The sequence below is a fragment of the Balaenoptera borealis genome (assembly GCF_965194805.1).
Source record: "Balaenoptera borealis genome assembly, chromosome: 14".
NCBI classification, from domain to species: Eukaryota; Metazoa; Chordata; class Mammalia; order Artiodactyla; family Balaenopteridae; genus Balaenoptera; species Balaenoptera borealis.
Window position 1 is genome coordinate 2,265,505 of NC_138875.1, and position 21,933 is coordinate 2,287,437.

The 21,933-nt window shown below is 39.1% G+C and overlaps 1 protein-coding gene across 16 annotated transcripts in view; it reads right to left on the reverse strand.

The window, feature by feature from the left end:
- ZNF236 (zinc finger protein 236) overlaps nucleotides 1-21,933 on the reverse strand; it is a 104,271-nt gene that overhangs the window by 78,870 nt on the left and 3,468 nt on the right. For 11 of the 16 annotated variants that reach the window (XR_014234363.1, XM_082355149.1, XM_082355147.1 and 8 more), the window contains 2 exons: nucleotides 8,959-9,101; nucleotides 7,554-7,718 (listed from right to left, as the gene is read on the reverse strand). The exons of 1 other annotated variant lie outside the window; for it this stretch is intronic. Coding sequence is in view for 14 of the 15 variants with exons in the window: in XM_082355149.1 (XP_082211275.1) it covers nucleotides 7,554-7,718; nucleotides 8,959-9,101 (308 nt within the window). In the remaining variant the exon portion in view is untranslated. Of the gene's footprint in view, nucleotides 1-7,553; nucleotides 7,719-8,958; nucleotides 9,102-21,933 lie in introns of those variants that run through there. 4 more of the 16 variants (XM_082355153.1, XM_082355152.1, XM_082355150.1 and 1 more) reach the window with 2 other exon arrangements.

Below are 21,933 nucleotides of genomic sequence, written 5' to 3' on the forward strand. Positions count from 1 at the left end.
CCCCAATCCAGCCCGAGAGGGAGGAGGCAGTGACCATGACAAACTCGCAGGGGCCAAGGGACAGCAGACGCCCTCAAGGGAAGAAACACGACCCTCGACAACCGTCCCACGTCACATGGACGACTGGCTCAATACTGTTCAGTTTCAATGACATCGTAACGTTGTGAAGCTGGCTTGCAGTAGTTGCTGTGGTTAAAAAGCAGGGAATGAGTGAAAATCAATGTGAAACAGGAAATTTCAGGGTTTAAAAAGCTACGCAGTACCTAATTTACATACGGTAGTTTTTCAAATGGCTACTAAGTTACTTAAGACATAAATACTTATTGGACCTCTTAGATTTAACTACTTCAGAAAAAGAACTCTTAGTGTTTGGCTCAGTGAAAAACTTGCTGAGACACAGAGACTAAGGAAGCTGCAAACCGAGAAAGGGAAAGCTGCCCTAAGCCAGCAGGCAGGGCCTGGACTCCCACTGTCACACCTGCGTCCCCTGTCCACCTGAACCTGTCCTCATGCTTTTCTTCTAGGGTCAAAGGCAGAGGTATCTCTTCTGCTCACAACTCCCTTCTCCACCTACTCTCATAGGAAGTCAGTCCTTGCCCCTCCCAATGCAGACGTCTGAAGATGGATTATTAGAGCAATGTTAAATTCTTGAGTGTGGTAACTGTTTTGTGATAATGAGGAAAAATGTCTTTGTTTTTAGGGGATACAACTGAAGTATCTAGAGGTGCAGTAGTAACGTGATGCCTGCAACTATTTCAAAATTGTTTGAAAATTCGAGGGGTGAGATCTGGTTTACTTTAAAACCCCCCATGTACTAGATGAAAACAAAACAAAACCAAAAATCTCATCACCTAATTATTACTTGTAGATGAGGTTGTACACCTGAAAACTCAGAGAATCTGGTAGAATAGCAGGCTACAAAACTAATATACAAAAATGCACTGCTTTCCTATAGACAGATAACAAATAATACATATTTGAAAGACCCGTTAAATGATATTTTTAAAAAATGTTAAAACATTTAAGAACAAATTTAAATAATGTGCTGAACCCATCTGAACAAAACATTACTGAATGTTTTGACAATAAAGATTCAATATTTTTGTATGGAAACATGTTAATATAAATGTTTCAGACATTACATGAAATTTCTAAAAATCTTATATTTGTATGGAAATATGTATGGAAATATGTTAATATAAATGTTTCAGACATTACATGAAATTTCTAAAAATCATATTTGTTTTTGTATGGAAATATGTATGGAAATATGTTAATATAAATGTTTCAGACATTACATGAAATTTCTAAAAATCTTATATTTGTACTTGTATGGAAATATGTATGGAAATATGTTAATATAAATGTTTCAGACATTACATGAAATTTCTAAAAATCTTATATGTTCTGGTATAGTGTTATAAGTAATAATCCTAGTTATTACTTTAAAATGTATATCTCAGAAATAACTAATTTTCTTGTCAACTGCATTATTATGAACTGTCATCAAATCTTTAACCGTGGTCATTTTTAAGTCTTTTGTCATTTACAGACAGTTCTGGGTGTACTCTGATGATTTTGCAAATATGTTCCTATAAAAGGGTTTCATCTTCAAGAAATACATGGAAAAGACTCTATGACAAGTACAGGTTTCTGGTAACGGACTGTACTGCTGAACTGAATGAATAAGCATTTTCAGAACTCTAATGAAAAACTGATGAACTCATAAAAGTGCTAACAAAAGATCAAGATGAAAAAAAAAAATTAATTACATGGGACTGAGTGAACTGATGAGGATGAGTATAATTTTTGTGACTTTCTGTCTGAATTAAAAAAAAAAAAAAAAAATTCCACAAGGACTCAGAGGCAAAGAATATACAAATCAATTTTCACTGCAAAGTAAAGGAGCTGTTACAGTGGAGGATTACTGGACTGAATGTCAATACTATGACATAGTATGAGTGTGTTTCATGTTTGGTAATTGCAATCATTGTTGCTTTTGTTGTGGTCATCCATGTACAATGCTTGGTGTCAGTCGATTTATCTCTTGTAAAAATAAAATACAGTGTGTGTGTGTGAAGAAAAAAAAAAAAAAAAGGAACAGCTTAAAAAAAAAAAAAAGTGGAAAAGGGGAAAAAATAATATATCTTGCTCCCAAAGTCAAAAAAAAAAAAAAAAAAAAATTCTTCAAAGACCACTTATTGGGGTTGTAGAATCAGATCCAAAATCTTCAAGGTGCTTACAAGCCCTTTCCAAATTTGGCACCTGGCCAGAGGGATCATTAGTTAAAACTGTCAATGTAATGATGATCCAGGGCCTCTCTTTGCCATAAGTTTTTCCCTTGAGCATTGAAAGGAAGTCAGCTAAGCAATTATGGTAATCTTGGGGTAGTTGTAAACTTTGGAGGTGGGAGGAGACCCATGCATTTTGGAATGGGAAAAGTTCCTGGGGTTCAAATTCAGAGCAGTGGAAATGTCTCCCAGGGAGTGAAGCCCATACTCATCCAGCTTTTTCAGTACAGGGAGGACGTGACCTCATCTACCAGCCCCTGGGTACCAGAGCAGGCATGTCTTGATCACTTGATGCTGCTTGACCCCTCTCCACGCAGACTTGCTGACTTGTGGTGAGCAGGAGGGGAGAGTGTGCTTCCAGTGAACCAAGAGTGGTTTCCTATAAAGAGGGGGCATGGTGGGACCTGAAGGTATTTGGAGCTCCTTCCTTCCAGCAGCCCAACTCAGGCACCAGGGTTTTGTCTCTGAAATCATAAAGGTGCAGGGCACTCACACAGCCCAGATGTAATACTTAGTCTGCTTTGGCTTAGCTTTACCGCTCTCTTGCCTCCCTCTTCAGCCTCACCTTTGTCACCTTGCCTCCTGATTTCTAATATTTATTTGAATATCTTTTATTGATATTATACTAATGGCAATATACCTGCTACCTTCTGATAGAAACATACACTTTATCATGCTATACCTACCCCTTTTCTCATCTGGATCCTTTTCTCATGTGGATCTCTGCCACAAATATTGTACAGTAGTTTCGTTTGGTCTTAATTTTCCCAAGCCCTAACATAGGTAAAGGTCAGTTCCTCCTGTAAAATATTCTTATAGTGCATGCACTTTATGCATTTACTTCCATTATGATCAATTTTCAACGAATGCACATATATAATATTTTTGTTCTCACGTACATACATACACACACACACACACACACACACACACACACACACGTCAGTAAAGCCTATGAAGACATTGGTCATTACATCTTGTTGATGTAAGTGAGCTCAAAGCCAAACACAAGTCCTAGCCCATAGGATGACTAAATTTGATTTTCACCTATTATCCACTTTCCTCTGTATATTTTATATTTTATATATTTCTGTGCCCTCATGTATATCATATGTTGACTCAAAATATTTTAACATCTTTTAGAGCAACACCAATGGTATATTTTTCTTAAGTACTCTACTTAAGCATGACCATAATATTGAGATATGCTTTATTATAAAAAATATTTGTTGAAGAGAATAGAAACAATTAACAAATTAAGGAAGAATTTAAGTGATGAATATAATTTTATGAATTCTAAAACATTATGAATTGGAAACTACATGAAAAAATATCACTCTGAAAAATTTATTCTGATGCCCCAGGAAATCATACAAAATCTCTGAAGATTATGCTTATGTAGAATAATAACGTACAACATCCAGAGTCATAGATATTAAAGGAACATCTAAAAGTATAATGTACAATTAATGAAGGAAAATTAAACATGCAGTTGAGTTACTCTTTCTGCTGGAAGGAGAAGGCAAATATACAGGAAGCATTAGTTTCCATTTATCTTCAAATTCTGATCTGTATTCACATACGTGTATTTGCATTCCCAAGTTCAGATTTAATAAGCAGAAATGATTATTTTAGGCTGTAATTGATTATAGAAAGCCGGTGAGGATCAGACTTAAAATGTAGCTCTCACAATTCCGTGAAGTCAATCAAAACACAAATCATTGGGCTTGTGATTTAACACTTCTCTGTCTTCATTAACTGTGCTATTGCCCTGGGCAAATCCCAACTTTAGCTGAAGCTACTCATCAGATGCCAACCTTTCCGGAGTAAATAAATTTTACCACCATGCTCTCAGGCTCTGTGCCTAAATGAAGATCCAGTATTACATTTAAACAGGTGAGCCTTCTGTTCCTTTCTCTTTTACATTTAAAATGATAATTTTCTTAAAAAAATAAAAACCACTGATGCTGCTGCTTACTTTGCATGCTGCACGTTTCAGAGAGAATTCACATCTTCTTTTATGAGGGCAAATCCTGCAACTTCCGTTAAACTTGTGATTCTCAAAATTGCTGCACAATGAAACCACCTGGGAAGCTTTAACAGGACTGATGCCTGGGTCGCACCCCCAGAGATCCTGAGGTAACTGGCTCGGAGTTCAGCTTCCCTGGGCATGGTATTTTTAAAAGCTTCCCAAGTGATACTAACGTGCAGCTGAGGTTGAAAATCACCGCACTAATTAATAGAATAATAATGAATTGCCTAATCACAGAGAACACCACACGGATAAGACTATGGTTATAATTGGAAACCTGTTAGTTCTGTGGAAAAGATATTTCTAAAGGATTGAAAAAATAATAAATTTGAAGTTTGTGTAAAAAAAAAAAAAAAAAAAAAAAAAGATTCAATATTTTAAACATGTTCAATTCTCCCCTTTAACAATCAGAAAATTTAATGCAATCAAAATTAAAATACCAATTAATTTTTAATTAGGCAAAATTCTAAAGTCCACATTAATAATAAACCAGAAAAGTAAAATAAGAAACATACAAACATTTGTTTATCATTACAAAGAGAAATACAGCAAAGTCAAACTGGAAACCAAGAACGCGGTCCCAGGAATGGGGTGGGGTTACAGAAAGGAGCCAGTCTCCTGAGTGCCCCTTGTTTGCATCTTTTTGACAGCTACTACTTACCACCCTAATGTTCAAAGACTAACTCCCCGGCCCTCAATCCCTACTCTGCCTGCATGGGGCTGTCGCTGGTCGTAGAGCCCGACCCTAATTGAGGGCAGTAATCTGAGGGCCGCAGATCTTAAGAATGGCAAGGGGGCCTAAAAGAGAAAGCAAACGAATGCAATAACCCTGTACTGACTTCAAATCCGAAACGTGCTTCACGTACAGTGGTTTGGGCCAAGCAACTGTGAAACAACTTCCAGTGTTAACACAGGACCACCGAGCGCGTGAGGGGAGGGACGTGCGCGCTGCTGGGAGCCGCGTCCCGTCGTGGAGGAAGGGACACACAGCCAGGAACTGCGGGGCAGGTGGGCGCCCTGTGCAGAGGGACTGGGGTGGAGGAATGAGTGTGAACTCAGGATTTCTGAAATACAGGTGCACCCTACACCTTGTGGACCTGCATTAGAAGACACGGTGGGATTTTAAAAGATAGTGATTGTACACTTGGGAAGCATTTCTAAGCAAATCACAAGACCCAGAACCTGTCAATGAATAGACTGCTCACTGCGGCTACACACAAAGGGGAGAAACAACCCACACAGAGACCTGGCGAGTATGACACAGGTGTACACAATGCACACAGCGTAACACCATGCGGCTGCTGGAACCATACCTAAGACAGAGTCAACTGAAGAAAAAGCACAGAATACTGCTACTGGGTGGTATCACTGGGGGTGCAGAGATGTGTACGCGCACTGAAAGCCCCTGGGGGGTGCAGAAGAGACCGCTGTGCAGGCAGCTCCCGGGAGGAGGACTGAAAGTCGGGCCTGAGGGAGACTTAAGTCTCACTCTAACCCCTTCTCTGCTGTCTGAGTCTCACTGTGTGAACTTATTCCAAAATTAGACACTTTCTGCCTTTTAATACGAAAACAATGGCCATTTCTGGACAGCGCTACAGCTGAGTGAGACAGGCAGGCCTGCAGTCTGCGGGAGAAGGTATAAAGCAGCTTGCGCTCTCGAAAACATAGCATGGCATTCTATAAAGAACTTGAAAAAGCCTTGTTAATTCAGTAAATCCAACTCTAGGAATCTATCCTAATGAAACAATTAAAGATACATGCAAAGATGTATTATTTATAATACTGAAAAAGTATAAACAACTTAAAGGTTAAATAATAAAGGAAATGGTAAAAATATCATGATGCTATATCCAGATGCTGAAGACTTTAACAAAGCAATTTAAAATAGTGACATGGGGAAAACACTCATGATTCAGTAAGTGAAAGAGGAAAAGATGTATTCACAATGTATTAAAGGAAAAGAGTGGGTTACAAAACAGTATGTATTTGCACTAAAAAAACTATCCTTAGGTATATAAACTATTATGGAAAGTATATGTATAGCCAAAAAAAAAGCCTGAAAGACTACACAGCTGACCCTTGAACAACACAAGGGTCTAGAGCGCCGACCCCGCGCAGTTGAAAATCCGAGCATAACTTCAGGGTGGCCCTCCACGTCCACGGTTCTCCATCCCTGGAGTCAGCCAACTTCGCACCATGTAGTACTGTCATACATACTGACTGAAAAACTCCACGTTTAAGTGGACCCGCACAGTTCAGACCCGCGTTGTTCAAAGGTCAACTGCATATGCGTTCTCTCCCACTGGTGTGATTATTGGTTCTTTTATGTTACTTTTGTTAATCTTTAGTTTCTAACTTTTTCCAAAATAAACATGTATTACTTATACAATAAGATTTTAAAAGATAAAAATAAATTATTTTATATAAAAAATTAAAGACATAAAAAGAGGACACAAACCGATATACAAAGTATAATAAACTCAATTTTCAGGATGCAAATTTTATATATGCAATTTAAATGCTGTATGTTTTTCTGTCTCAGGAGGAAACTACACCAAGCAGTTATCTGTAATTATCCCTGGGTGACTGCTTTTTACCTTTGCATTTCCCTAGCTTTCTATGGTAACAATGGGGGGTAATACTTTAAGCAACAGCCGTGTATACGTCACAGTGGGCCCGCCCGTCCCAAGAGCAGGCAGGCCTCTCTGGTGCACACCAGCGGCGCGACCCTGTCATCCTTCACTCTGTCCCAAGACTGGGCCTGTGGCCCTTTCAGGACTATTCACTGTGGTGCATAAACTGTTTTGGGTCATCAAGAATTTCCTCTCTTCTCCCAAATTCCCACGTGTCAGACGATCCAGGAGCCAAGCAAGGAGATTCTACCATCTTCAGAGGCAGAAAATTTACTCTTGGCCACTCAGAATCCTAAAAAAGTTAATTTTCATTAAGAAAAAAAGAGTGGGGGGCACCTCTGCCAGCCACTGTGGACATACTTTGATCCCCCAAATATACTACACACTAAAATGTCTCTGCCCCAAGGTGCTGACATGACCCCAAAAGAAACACTTTACCAGTGACCTGGAGACTAGCAAAGGCAAATTTAATGATAACTGACTCCTTGAAACCTATACGAAAGGCTTTTTAAAACTAGTTTAACCCTAACATCCTCCTGACTAAGGATCAGATGCATTTTAAAAATCAGTGAACAAAGTATAGGCTGAAATAATTACCTCTTCCTTCTCATGCAGCATAACATGTGCTTTGAGACTAGCCACTCTGGAGAATTTCTTGTTACACACGGGACAGGTGGGATCCTCCCCATTGTGGGTACATTTGTGAAGTGTCAAGTTGAACTCAACATTAAAGGTTTGGGGGCACTGGTCACATCGATGTGGCTAGGTGGAGAAAAAAGTCGAGAAGCCACTGAAACACAATCTTTCCACAATCAATGTCATTCAAATATTAACAAGCACCATAATCCACAGATAAGCTTTCTAAGGAACTTCTGAAGTCTTTCTGGACCTGAAGTCAATAAATCCAAAACGCACACAGTATAACTCCTTACAGAATTTCTCAAAGGAGTATAAGGAGACACCACATCTATATAGAAAATATTTCTAATAAGAAATGCTGCATATAAATGTATCAGAATGTAGCCGCTATGAAAATAAAAGTGAGACACTTCAACTCACTGGGTGGGATTTTTTCCCTTCTTTTATGACAACTCCACTGCTGTAAACAAAATCACTTCAAGTAAACTAAGTAATTGTGAAAACTTTCACTAGATTTTAACAGAGTTGCTTATCCCCATCTAAAATTTCCCCCAAATGGAAGGTATTCTGCCACTTACTAGTAGAAAGATAAAGTAATCACTGGTATTTCTCTTGTAAATATCAGGACCCTAATGGGTCAGTGTTTTCAGATTCTTCAGCTTGGGAGAGTAACGCCCGTGGGTACTGGTGTCAGTACCATGTTATCATAGTTACAGCAGCATCATTCATGCCGAAAGTAAGGCTGGAGTTGGTCAGATCCCGTCCTCCAGAAAAGAGATCCCTGGTGTTTTTCTGGTCTCAGATGGCTCACTAGCTTACATCCTCCTAACCTAGAGAAAAGTCGGCAATCACTCTTTTCACTGTAGTTTTAACTGCCACTTTCCAACCAACAGGCAGCTCATTCCGTTAGGACACTAACACTCTTGACATACCCCACCAGGGGCACCGCAAGGGAGTTCAAATACCTATTTAAGGGGGTGCTGCTCCCTGCGGAAATAAGATCTAAAACATCTCAAATACCTTCTTAAAATGCAAGACCACTTAAAGGTACCACTCCCTGCTGGAGAAAAACACATCAAGATAAGGGAAATTGAAACTACTGAACAAAGTCACATTTTAAGATTATTTCTTTGTCCATTCATAAATAACTTCATTAGATTCACCAGACTAGTTCTCACTTTCTCTCATTATCTAATGATGGGTAGAAATACAACTACAACTAAAAACAAAACATCAAAATATTTATTTACATAATATGGAATGTTCCACAATTTAGGAACAAGAAAAATGTTTACATGTTGATTTTCACAATTCCTCCAGTTTCAACGCTCACATTTCTGACATCCCTTTTTAGAATACATACCTTGTCATTTCGCTCGTGATCCCTCATGTGGCGTTGAAACTGGGACTCTTTTGGAAAAGATAGCAGACAGATTTCACATTTATGGAAGTTTGGAACTTGATAGGCATAATTAGTGTTCTCCGCATTCAATGTTAAAACTCCATCTATAAAATTGCATAAGTATAAACAATAAATACCAGTTGTTATTCTCAGCACATAAATGAAACTAAATTATTTGGTTATTGTTTCGAAACCAAATTATGTCAGATTTATAAGAGATTTCAGATGAAATGAATGGTACCTTAAATTTTTTTAATGGACATGTTTTTAAGTTAGAAATGAGAAACGTTGAGATGACTGAGACATGGGGCTACAGGGTTCTAACCCCTGTGAACAGGACTGTTAGAAACCTGGAACTAAACTCCTGAGGCTTAATACCCACTCAACGACACACAAAAGCCATCGTGTTTCTTAACCTTGCCTGCCTGCTCAGTACTATTTCTAAGCCACAACAAATCACAGAGGCACTTCTCCTCTAAGTCACTTTGAGCGTTCATCAATAACCCAGTTTCTTAAATCACTCAGTACACAAAACTCTAGTAGAAATATAAAAGCTGATTCACAAATTCAATCTACCTCTGAAAACTGCTGCAAAGCAAGATAAAGTCAAAAAGGCAAAAACTTTTGTTCTCTCACACAGTTATGGTTTTAGGAAGGTAAAGGATTGCAGTGCTTTGAACAATCCTCAAGTTTTACAGTGTGCTTTCTAGTGTACAGTGTGCTTACATTTAGGTAAATGGCTATAAACTTAAAAGTATTTTCAAACAAGAATATGCAATAATCACAAAAATTTACCAAGAACGTCATAAAATAAAGACGTCCTAAACGTCTTCAACTCTTGAAAATAATACTCTAAGTCTTAAAATTTCGGCACAAATATACAATCCATATTAACTAGACAAAGACAGAAATATGTCACGTGCAACTCTTTGTATCCAGCTTGACCCCAAAATATTAGAAATTTGGAAGTAGGGTGAGGGGTTAATTTTAAGACTCAATAAAACTCAGGAATGTCTTCTATTTCTCAAACGTCCATGTGGTGAACACAGCATTCCAGCATTTTCTCTAGACCTTTACATGCCTGTTCTGAGCAAATGGCCTGCAGTCCCCTATTTGGCTAACAGTCCTCCTGGTCTACAGCAGAATCTGCTTAAAAGCAAGAGCTGTGAAATTCCAACGATGGGAGGTGGGGTGAAACCATGCTGTAGACAGAGCAGAAGGGGATGGAGAAAGCCGACAAGAGCTCCAAAAAATCCTCCCGGCAGATCCTCCAGTGAAGCAATTCCAGTTTTGATAAATACTGATGTAATTCAAAAGACTGTAACTTCATTCAGAAACAAAGTGGATCTACTAAGGGAAAGATATACATAATTTTTATTCTATTTATTCTTAACTCTATCCACATTCAAAGCCTATACATTCAAAATCTCTACACCAAACTAATAACAAAATGTTGTATGACTCCCCAGGGCCAAATAAAATGATTGCTGGGACCACATTAATTGATATATTATTCCCTTTGGAAAAGTCTGTACTATGGGAAGAAACACTAAAGGCACAAGTAAAATATCTGTTGACAACTGTGTTTTAAGAACTCAGTAGTAAGTGTTTTAACCTAAAGCCGGAATACAATAAGAAAAGAGGCCCTCAACTTAATTTCTAAAATGCAATATTAAAATGCTATTTCAGGATGTAGGATGAAACAGTTTTCATAGCCTCTATGTTGAAACTACTTAATATGTTACCTAAAAATGAGAATTAATTTGATTTAATTAACTGCAATTGATAGATAAACCCCTGAGATAAAAAATTGTACATTTAAAACTGAAAAATGATGTCATTTTGCTTATGAATTAAGACTTTTCTAGAAAATAGTTTTATCCTAAGCAGCAAGACTTCGCTCTTTAACAAAGCTCCAAATGTAATAAAATGACTTTTTCAGTAGGTCCCTTCCCGCTGTTGATAACGTAATATTAATTTGGTTCAATGACAAACTTAAAACAACAACAATTCAAATTACAGCGTAACTGGGAAGGAAAAAAACAAAACAAAACATGTTTTAGTTTCCACGTTGAGTCTAATTTTAAAGTCCACAGCATCTCTAGACTTTCACTTTGCTTCGCGGCTGTTTCTCTCGGCACTGAGAGAGCAAAGCCTTTCTCCAGGGCTGGGGGGTGCTATCCCCACACTCGGCTTTCTTTCTGCTCAGAGTTGACCCTTTCTGGGAGAGTCCTAGGCCTCAAAACAACCCCTATTATGCACCAGCTCTTCAAGTTCGTTCTCATGTCTGGTCCCCAGAGTACTTGTTCAGAAAGAGGTCTATGAAATTCACGTATCTTTAGGATGGGCTTCAGGAGATCCACCAACGCCAAGAAAACTACACGTCAACATACACGCGTGTGCACGTGTCCACTGTCGGGGGTGAGCGGTCTCTGCAGCCACAGGGCCCCCGGATCTCTAAGGGGCTAGGGACCTAAGTTAAGGTGTGATCAATTCACATCAGTCCTCCTGAGTATGGCTGCCTTTTTAAGAGGCAGCTACAACTTCACACGAGACGCTGGGCCGCACATATTCCTACTGCTTCCCCAGACAGAATGGGAGTAAGCACAGAGCCACTGCATCTGGCAGGGCTCAAATCTAACAGCTCATCCAGAACAGTACTTTTCACCTATGTGCTTCTGCCCTCCGAGAGGACGGGGAGGAATCGTCAGGAGATCTCACTGGTGCAAGGAGGCCTCAGGAGGTAGGACCCCAGGCAGGACCCAGACTGTCCCCATACACACGTCCCCTCACACACAGACGGGCCCACCGCTCTCCGCAACTGCTCACCCTTCCTGCCACCAGGAACTCCACTTCACTATCAAAATTAAACAATAACCGGTTTACAAAGATCAGAAATTGAGCACCTTTGCTTCCTTGAGAAAAACTTGAAGACCAGTTTCAAAATCAGTTTAACTCTTTACGTAGAGATTCTAAACAGTATACAATAATAGTTGTGTCTCTACCACCCCAAAATGATAAAGCCTATCACAGAGTTGTGCAGATCAAACAAGATGACGCTTCCTGGTGCTATGGGGACAAAAGCCTATCAACCGTCTCGGAGCACGGCCACCTCTTTAATGCTCGTCCTTGCTACTCAGTACCCTACCCATCACTCCAGACCGCGCTCTCCCATGGGAACTACCCGCAGGCAGGCCTGGCATGTAACGGCGGGGACCAGATGAGCTGGCTTTCAAACTGCTCTTCCCAGACGGGCCCAGCAGGTCAGGCCGGCCAGCTTATCTGCACGGCAAAGGTTGTCCACATCCCCTAGGTCGGAAGAACCTAGGTGCATTTCTTCTGCGCAAAATACCTACGATATGACACCAAGTTCCAGCAAAACCTACTGAATTTATAGCATTCGGGGATTTAACTCAAATTCGCATCTCTTGACTGAAACTCTTAAGCACTGTGCGTTTAAGATCTCAGCTACCCATAAATCCTGATGAGGCATTTTCAATTTCTAAAGTAACTAAACCCCAAACTTTTAACCTGTTTTTATTTTGTTTTGAATAAAAATCGTTCCAAAATAGAGTTGCGCTCCCCATCCTCTGCCCTTAACAGGCACTAGCCTCACTTCCCTCTGTCCATCATTCCCTACATTCCTCCAAGAACCCAGCTCTGTAACCATCAACCACCTGCTCCCACTCTGTCACCCTCTGACACCACAATGCTCTCTGAAGTCACCAAGCAGGCCTCTGGGAAGTCTGACAGTCATCCCCCCTACTTCAAATCGGTACCACCTTGCCTCATCTCCACCATTCTTTCCCCTCATTTCTACTTTTTTTTAAATTCCTTTCTACTTTCTTTTCTCCCATTTTCTACTGCTCCTCCCACACTTGTCAACATTCAGGTTTTAGCACAGCTGAGCTTTTTTAGGTAAAACTCTGAAGTGAAATGGGCAAAACTAATGTAGGCTGTGAGATTTCAGGACAGTGGGTAGTCTCACGAGGGTGCTGATTGGATGGAGCATGATGGGGATTTCTAGGCTGCTGTTAACGTCCCATTTCTTAATCTAAGAAATTATATAAATAATTATATGAATTATTAATATAACCCATATAATCTGGGTGATGATTATATGAGAAAGTTCTCGTGAAAATTCACCGAACTGAACATAATTTCTATTCTTCTCTGTATGTTGTATGTCTGCTTTGTCCCTGTATCTCCAAAGCATCATATGAGGCCTGGCATAGAATGTGTGCCTAACAAATATTTGCTAAACATGTGGAGATAAGACACAAGCTAATGACTTTTTGGGTCTCTTCCCAGCTGTTTGAGGCTCCAAGACCAGAATGTCTACTTCTACTTTTAGCCTCACTGACTCATGCGCTCCACCTCGAAATTACCTAACTTTGCTTTAATATTCTTCCAGCTTGTTATATATGCACTAACTGTTCTTATTTTGTACATATACTATTGACCCCTGAACACCGCAGGGGTTGGGCACAGATCCTCCAACAGGCAAAAATCCAAGAAACTTACAGTTGGCCGTCCATCTCCACAGTTCCTCCGAATCTACAGATCCAACGCACCACAAATGTGTGGTACTGTAGTATTCACTACAGAAGACAATCCACGTGTAAGTGGACCCATGCGGTTCAGACCCCTGTTGTTCAAGGGCCAACTGTATACTTTAGCCATTTGGTGGCTCCTAAGAGCCAGGTGAAATGCACCTACGTTATTTTCTTTGTAGAATCTCTCTCAGAAAACCAAATACTCTGGGTTAACAGCACCAGCCATAAGCATCTGCTTTCTTCTAGGAAAGAACAAACATACGTCAACTCAAAAGTGGCTGCACCGAGAGAGGTGGGTAGTGTCAGGAAAGACCCTTGTACTTTTTGAATTTTACCTGTTATCTATTCAAATGCGTTTATTTATACCATTAAGTAGGTACTCATTTGGAAATGAAGTATACTCATATGGAAAAGTGATCCTCAAAATACAGACCACGGAAAAAGCAGTATGTTCTAGATGCTACCATTTCTTTAAAAAAGAAAGGAAGGGGCAGAGATATACCATGCATTTGCTTACATGTGCATAAAATATCCCTGTAAAACTACAGAAAAAAAAATATAGCATCAGTTGCCCATATAAAAGGCAACTATCTGACTAGGGAATGGAGCTGGGAAATGGAACTTCCTTATTTTTAAATTCTGAAACATTATAATGTATTAGCTATTCAAAAAGATTTAAATTAAAAAGTAAGAAATAAAATTTACTTGGGGGAAAAGGTGAGTTATATAGTCCATACCCTTGTTTTATAGCTAAGGAAAACAAGACCCCAGAGAAGTTAAGCTGCTTGGTCAAAACTCACACAATTAGCCAGTGACAGAACTAGGAGTAATTTTCAGCTTGTAATTAAGCATGCTTCCACGACTCTTAAGGTCATGGTGTCTGAGATGAGACCCCACTTTCTACCCTGTGCCTAGTGCAAAAACAGCAGATGAACTTGGATTTTATCAACAGCATCTCATACCAATTGTAAGCCTAAGCCTGTTTATGTTCTTTCAGGGTAAAATATATTCAACTGAGAGCCAAGCCACAGTCCCTAGTTGTCAAAACCATGAGTAGTTTCAATGAGACAAAACACTGGTACTGGTGCCATGGTAAACGATATGAAATATATCCGTGACAGTTAAAGATAAATAGTTGGTCAGAAACTCATGAACAGTCCCTAACAGGGCCAGGTTGCTCCTATTCTTACAGCCAAGGCTTCCCAGGAACAAGTCCAGCTTTACTCAGATGTGCTTCCAATGCCTGTTCTGGCAGTATCTGTATGTGTGACGTCTTCTTTTCATGCCTCAGTTGACTGTATTTTCTCTTATTATTTTTAAAAGGAATATCAACCCTCTTTCACATATTTGCTTTTATCACCTATAAATTTTTATTTTTAAAGACTTTAAACTCATGTAGATGTACATTCAGACTTACACATACATTATCCAAATTTAACAAAACTAAGTATGTTAAAATTATAACAAAGTAAAACCCTAGTTATCTATAGCCTCACCTTCTGGCTAAAACACAGAATTCTAGGCTCAAGGTCTGAACATAACAGAGCTTTTCTGAGAATGATCCAGCAGTGCATTGCTGAGTATAATGCTTCTTTTGACACTGCAAAAAATTAATTTTCTATACATATGTAGGATAATTTCTTGTTGATCTGTTTGCTGTCACTATTCTGTTTTTCATCTCCACAAACATACAATTTATGGCGGCACCGCAACAGCGATAAGCAGAGCTAGACAGTGCCATGGAGAACTGTGGAGAGTTCATTCCGAGAAGCAGTCCCAATTTCCAATAAAATATGCATGCGCCTTACATGCTATTATTAATGTATGTATCTGAATACAGAGGTATCTACAGATTAAAATATGGGTCACAGGTCACAGACCAGGGAGACAGTGAAGTCTCAAGAGCGGTCTCAGTCCTGCCGACGGTTAGCGAGGGGGTCTCTGCAACCCAGATGACCGCTCAGTTCAAAGATGAGCGTGATTTCCGTGTTGCCTACTCAACAGGGTTGTTGTGAAGATCCAAAGGAAAAATACTTTTTAAAGAGGTAAAATGCACACCCAAGAGGATGGTTAAAATTAAAGACAGACAAAACCAAGGATTTATGAGGATATGGAGCGACTGGAAGTTTCATATACTGCTAGAAAGAGTGAAAACTGACCCAAAGAAGTCAGACATGAGAAAACATTCCATATGATTTCACCTTATAAAGTTCAATAAATGGGCAAAACTAATCTAGGCTGTGAGATATCAGGACAGTGGTTAGTCTCACGAGGGTACTGATTGGATGGAGCATAATGGGGATTTCTAGGGTGCTGTTAACGTCCCATTTCTTAATCTAAGAAACTATATAAATACTTATATGAATTATTAATATAACTCATATAAGCTGGGTGCTGATTATATGAGAAAGTTCTTGCTGTGAAAATTCACTGAACTGAACATAATTTCTATTCTTCTCTGTATGTTATATATCAATAGAAGGCTTACCCCAAAGTAAAGTGCTATAATATGCAGCTTTCCTTTTTATTCCTGTTTTTTCTTCCAGACTGGGGTCAACTAACTAGGGTCTAGCCTTTCTGGTAAGCAGAGTCTCATGGAACACAGCCACGCTCTCTGGCTTACGTATTACTGTGGCAGTTTTGGGGCTGCGACAGCAATTCAGAGTTACAGCAGAGACCTTAACACCCACAAAGTCTAAAACATTTACCATCTGGCCCTACAGAAGAAGCCTGCTACCCCTGCCCCAGAGGGTAAACCGGGGTTCCATACCAGCCAGCCAGCACTACTGCAATCCCTGCAATGTCTGTTACCCTCCAAGCTCCGTGGCACCCCAGGGGCGTCCCGGAGTGATAAAGGCATAAAGGGCTGACATACACCATGCTTTACCTTCTACAATAAATAGCCTTAATATTTACTTAGGCATAATCTCCTTAAAACTAAGACCTTTGTCTTAGTCATGGGATAGAAAGACTGGACATTCCCCTAAATAATAATTTTCAGAAAATTAATACAATAAAGGCAGCTATCTCTGTATTTCACCATTCTGCCCAATACCTATGTACTTCACTCCACGTCTTCTTACCCCACCCACTAAAGGCTTTCTGCCAAGCATTTTCAATAAATGCAACAATGAGCATCAGGGCCTTGGTTTGCTACACAATGATTAGCAATTACATATTTCCTAAAAATGTGCAGAGATAGTGTTTTCTAAGCGTGACAAGTGTACCACCAGCAGTCTGTGAGGTGATTTTAGGCAGCACAAGAAGAACTCACAATTTTACTGGCTATGTATTTATTTTAAAATGTCTTAGTATAAAGTATACGTGAAATTTAGTATGAGGTACTAGCACATGGATAGACATACAGACCAATGGAATAGAACTGAGAGTCCAGAAACAAACCCATACTTCCATCGCGAACTGATTTTTCAACAAGGGGGCCAAGACCATTCACTGAAAGAGCAGTCTCTTCAGCGAATGGTTCTGGGACAAGTGGATATCCACGTGCAAAAGAATGAAGGTGGACCCTCACTCCACACCACACACAAAAAATAGCTCACAGTGGATCAAAGACATCAATTTAAGAACTAAAGCTATAAAACTCTCAGAAGAAGACAAAAGGAAAAAGCTTAATGACTGTGGAGTGGCGATAGTTTCTTAAATATGACACCAAAGAAAAAGTAGATAAATTGGACTTCATCAAAATTTAAAACCTTTGTGCATCAAAGGATGCTATCAAGAAAGTAAAAAGACAAGCTACAGAATGGGATAAAATATTTGTAAGTCATATATCTGATAAGGGCCTAGTATCCAGAATATATAAAGAATTCTTACAAAAGCCACAAAAAACAAACAACCCAATTAAAAAATGAACAAAGGATTTGAACAGACATTTCTCCAAAGATACACAAATGGCCAACAAGTACATGAAGAGATGCTCAGTGTCATTAATCATTACGGAACTGACAAGCTGATTCTAAAATCTAGATGAGGGACTTCCCAGGTGGTCCAGTGTGTAAGACTCCGTGCTCCCAACGCAGGGGGCCCTTGTTCGATTGCTGCTCGGGGAACTAGATCCCACATGCATGCTGCAACTAAGAGTTCACATGCCACAACTAAGAAGCCCGCATGCTGCAATTAAAAGATCCCGCATGCCGCAGCTAAGACCCGGCACAGCCTAAATAAATAAATAAATATTTTTTAAAACCTCTCAAATCATATTTAAAAAAAATTAAAAAAATAAAATCTAGATGAAACTGAGAAATACCAAAAATTATCAGGATAACCATGAAAATGAAAACCAAAGTAGAGGACTTACATTTACACTACCAGATACCAAAACTTGGACTAAAAGTAATTAAGACAATAAGAAATTGAATAGGCAGAAACCAAAAAACAATGGAAGAGAACTGAATGCAAAAACAATTCTTCACCTCCATAGTCACCTGATTTACAAGAAAGGTGATACTACAGTACAACAAAGAATGATCTTTTCAATAAATAGGGCAGATTAATTAGACATCCACATGTAAAAAGTCTTGACCTTTCCACCATAAACAAAAATCAACTTCGGTTGGTGTATCAATCTAAAGGTGAGAAGTAAAACAATAAAGCTTCTAGATGAAAACATAGGAAAATGTCTTCATGATTATAATTGTCAAAAATTCCTTAAACAGGTCCCAAAAGTACTATGCGTAAAGGAAAGGACTGATAAATTGGACAACATTAAGGTTAAAAACTTCTTTCATGAAAAGATTATCCTTGAAAGAGTGAACACGAAAGTACAAAGAACTCATATGCAGTATACATAAAGAACTCCTATGGATCAATAATAAAAATACATGTTAACTCTTCACCAAAAATATATAGATGACAAGCATATGAAAAGATGCTCAATATCATAAGTCATAAGGGAAATGCAAATTAAAACAATGAGATACCCAATAACACACACCTATTAGAAGGGCTAAAAATCCAAAATAATCAACAATACCAAATGCTGACAAGGATGTAGAACAACAGGAACTCCCATTCATTGCTTGTGAGAACACAAAATGGTGCAGCCACTGTGGAGAAGTTTGGCAATTTCTCACAAAGCTGTTTATAGTCTTACCGTTTGATCTAGCAATCATGCTTCTTGGCATTTACTCAAATGAGCTAAAATCTTATGCCCTCACAAAAACCTGCACATGAATGTTTACACCAATTTTATTCATAATTACCAAAGACTGGAAGCAACCAAGATGTCCTTCAAAATGTAAACAAATATACTGTGGTACGTCCATATAATGAATATTATTCAGCAATAAAAAGAAATGAGCTATATCAAGGCATCAAGAGACATGGAGAAATCTAAAATGCACACTGCTTAGTAAAAGCCAGTCTGAAAAGGCTACATACTATATGATTCCAACTATACGCCGTTCTGGAGCAGGCAAAACTATGAAGACAGTGAATCCTAATGTAAACTATAGACTTTATTTATAATAATGAATCAAGATTGGTTCATTCACCAAAACAAGATGTTAATAATGGGAGGCTGTGAGGAGAAAAATAAGGAGCATAGTATACAGGAACTCCAAACTATCGGCTGAACTCTGAGCAAGCCTAAAAACTGCTCTAAAAAGTCTACTAACTAAAGACAAACAAACATTCAACTCAGTAGGAAAATGGGAAAAGACTTAAACAAGAGCTTCACGAAAGAGAACAAATGGTTAATAAACATAAAAACCTTATTAGCACAGAACTGCAAATTAAAAATCAAAATGAGATAACACTACACATACCAGGAGGGCTAAGATATTAAAAGGACAGACAATGCCAAGTGCAAAGACAAAGACTACAGAGCAAATGGAAGGTTAATCCCCTGCTGGTGGGAGAGTCAACTGGTACAATCACTCACCATTGCCCACCATGACCCAGAAATGCATAAAAGTTCCTAGCAGCACTTATTTGTAATAACCCAAAACTGGAAACAACCCAAATATCTATAGTAGACAGGATAAATTAAATGATAGTATGTTCATATAACAGAATACTATATAACTACGAAAAATGAACAAATTTCTGCTATATAATAACAAGGATAATCTCATAAAAACAAATACTGAATGAATGAAGCCAGAAACAAAAGGGTACATACTATGAACTCAATTTAGTTCAAAAACAGCTAAACCTAACCTACGGTATCAAAAGAGGACAGTGGGGGTGAGCAGGTAATAGAACGATGGGAACTTTTAAGGTACTGCTAATGTTCTGGCTACATATGGAAATTCATGAAGCTTTTCACTTAAAATCTACACACTTTTCTACATAGATGTTCTATTCAATTAAATTAGGCACCCAAATACAATAATAAAGGGGTTTCAAAAAACACATTTCTGGCTTCTCCTGAAAAAAAATCATTAGCTATGGCAACAATTAAATGGAGCAAAGTAGGAGCCTGCCCCTGTGGAAGAAACAGGGACTCTAATTCTGCGAAACCCCAGAGCCAGCTATTAACTGCTATCACCCACTACCTTTAACCGCCTCGCTAGCTTGCATTAGTGTCTGAGGTTTTGAATTCAGTTAAAGAATTGAGGTATTAAGAGAGCACAGTCTGTTTCTGCAGTTTATTAGATTACATACATTTTTCATCTTAACCCAGAAAAGCAACAGGTTTCACGTTCGCTGAGAGAAGTGCTAGGGAAGGCACCCAGCCTCCCTCCCTCCCTCCTTCCGAGCAGAGTGGCCTCAGCCTTGACCACACAGTGGAGTCTCCTGTGAGCTTTAAGAGCCGTGATGCACCCAGAGGCTCGGATGTCACTGGATGAGGCCCGGTCATCGAGAGCTTTAAAAGCTCCCCACATGACCCCATAACGCGCTCCAAGGGTGAACGCCACCACCCGAGGCCTTGCTGCGGTATTTCACGTGAGAGAGTTCTACCACAAAAAAGAAGTTTGAAAAATATTGCTAATTCCTTGAGCACTGTCTTTGCGTATGGAGACAATGTAAAAACGCTAATATACATTAAGCATTTTAAAACTGCTGAATTGACTCTACCTAACGAAGAATTAGGTTTACTATGGTTTTCCCAGGCTAGGTTTGTGTCAAAGACCAAGATTTTGAACCCATGTTAACTCACTACTTGATGCCAGGATCATAAAATCTTTAGATTTTGTGTCTTATCTAATCACACTTTCTTCAAAATACTAAATACTCCAAGTTTCTGTCTACCTAAAAAGTTCGATTATGGAGAGTACAGGTTGCTCCTTTCTGAAGAAATCTTTTCATCCTTCAATACCTGATATTGATAGAAAGTAATTATTTTAAGCAGAATCTATCTCTCCTTAACCGTTACCCACCAATGACACCTAGTTTTACCAGGGAAGCAGAGTCCCCTCAAAGCCTCAGAGCACTTCCCCTGCTGGCCTGTAAGAAGTTCAAGCTCCACGTCTGTTAGCTATGCCAGCAGTCTCCTCCCCTTGAAGGAAGATTACAGAGCTCCTGAATTCATGGGAGAAAATCTAAAATGGCCTGAATTGGTAATCTGAGCAAGAAAGGAATTGTTTATTCGTTTGGCTCAAGGTCTGCCTGTCTCAGCTCTCTGGAAATGAGGTATTACAAATATCCCTTCAACAGAAAACAGAAACTTAGCAGGAGGCCAACTAAAGGTTCAAGCTAGGGAGAAAAGGTTTGCACCATTCTATTGGAAAAACGGAAGCCATACAAGATCCCAAAATGTAGTTTCCATGCAAGATCACATTATGGCTTATTAAGAGTAAACTAAAATAACAATGATAAAAAAATCCTATCTCACTCATCTTTATATTCCCAGGACAGTGCCAGGCACAAAGGCAAGTGCTCGACAAACGTTCCCCCATCAATTTATGTAATAGATGAGGCTTACTTCTTTACTTATGTCCTAAAGCTAATTATTACTTTAAGAAACGTTTTTATGCTACTGACAAGGGATTAATCTCCAAAATATACAAACAGCTCATACAGCTTAATATCAAAAAAACATACAACCCAATCAAAAAATGGTCAGAAGACCTAAATAGACATTTCTCCAAAGAAGACCCAGAGACAGCCAACAGGCACATGAAAAGATGCTCAATATCGCTGATTAGAGAAATGCAAATCGAAACTACAATGAGGTATCACCTCACACCAGTCAGAACGGCCATCATCAAAAAGTCTACAAATAACAGATGCTGGAGAGGGTGTGGAGAGAAGGGAACCCTCCTGCACTGCTGGTGGGAATGTAAATTGATACAGCCCCTATGGAGAACAGTATGGAGGTTTCTTAGAAAACTAAAAATAGAGTTGCTATATGATCCTGCAATCCCACTTCTGGGCATGTATCCAGAGAAACTCTAATTCGAAAAGATACATGCAC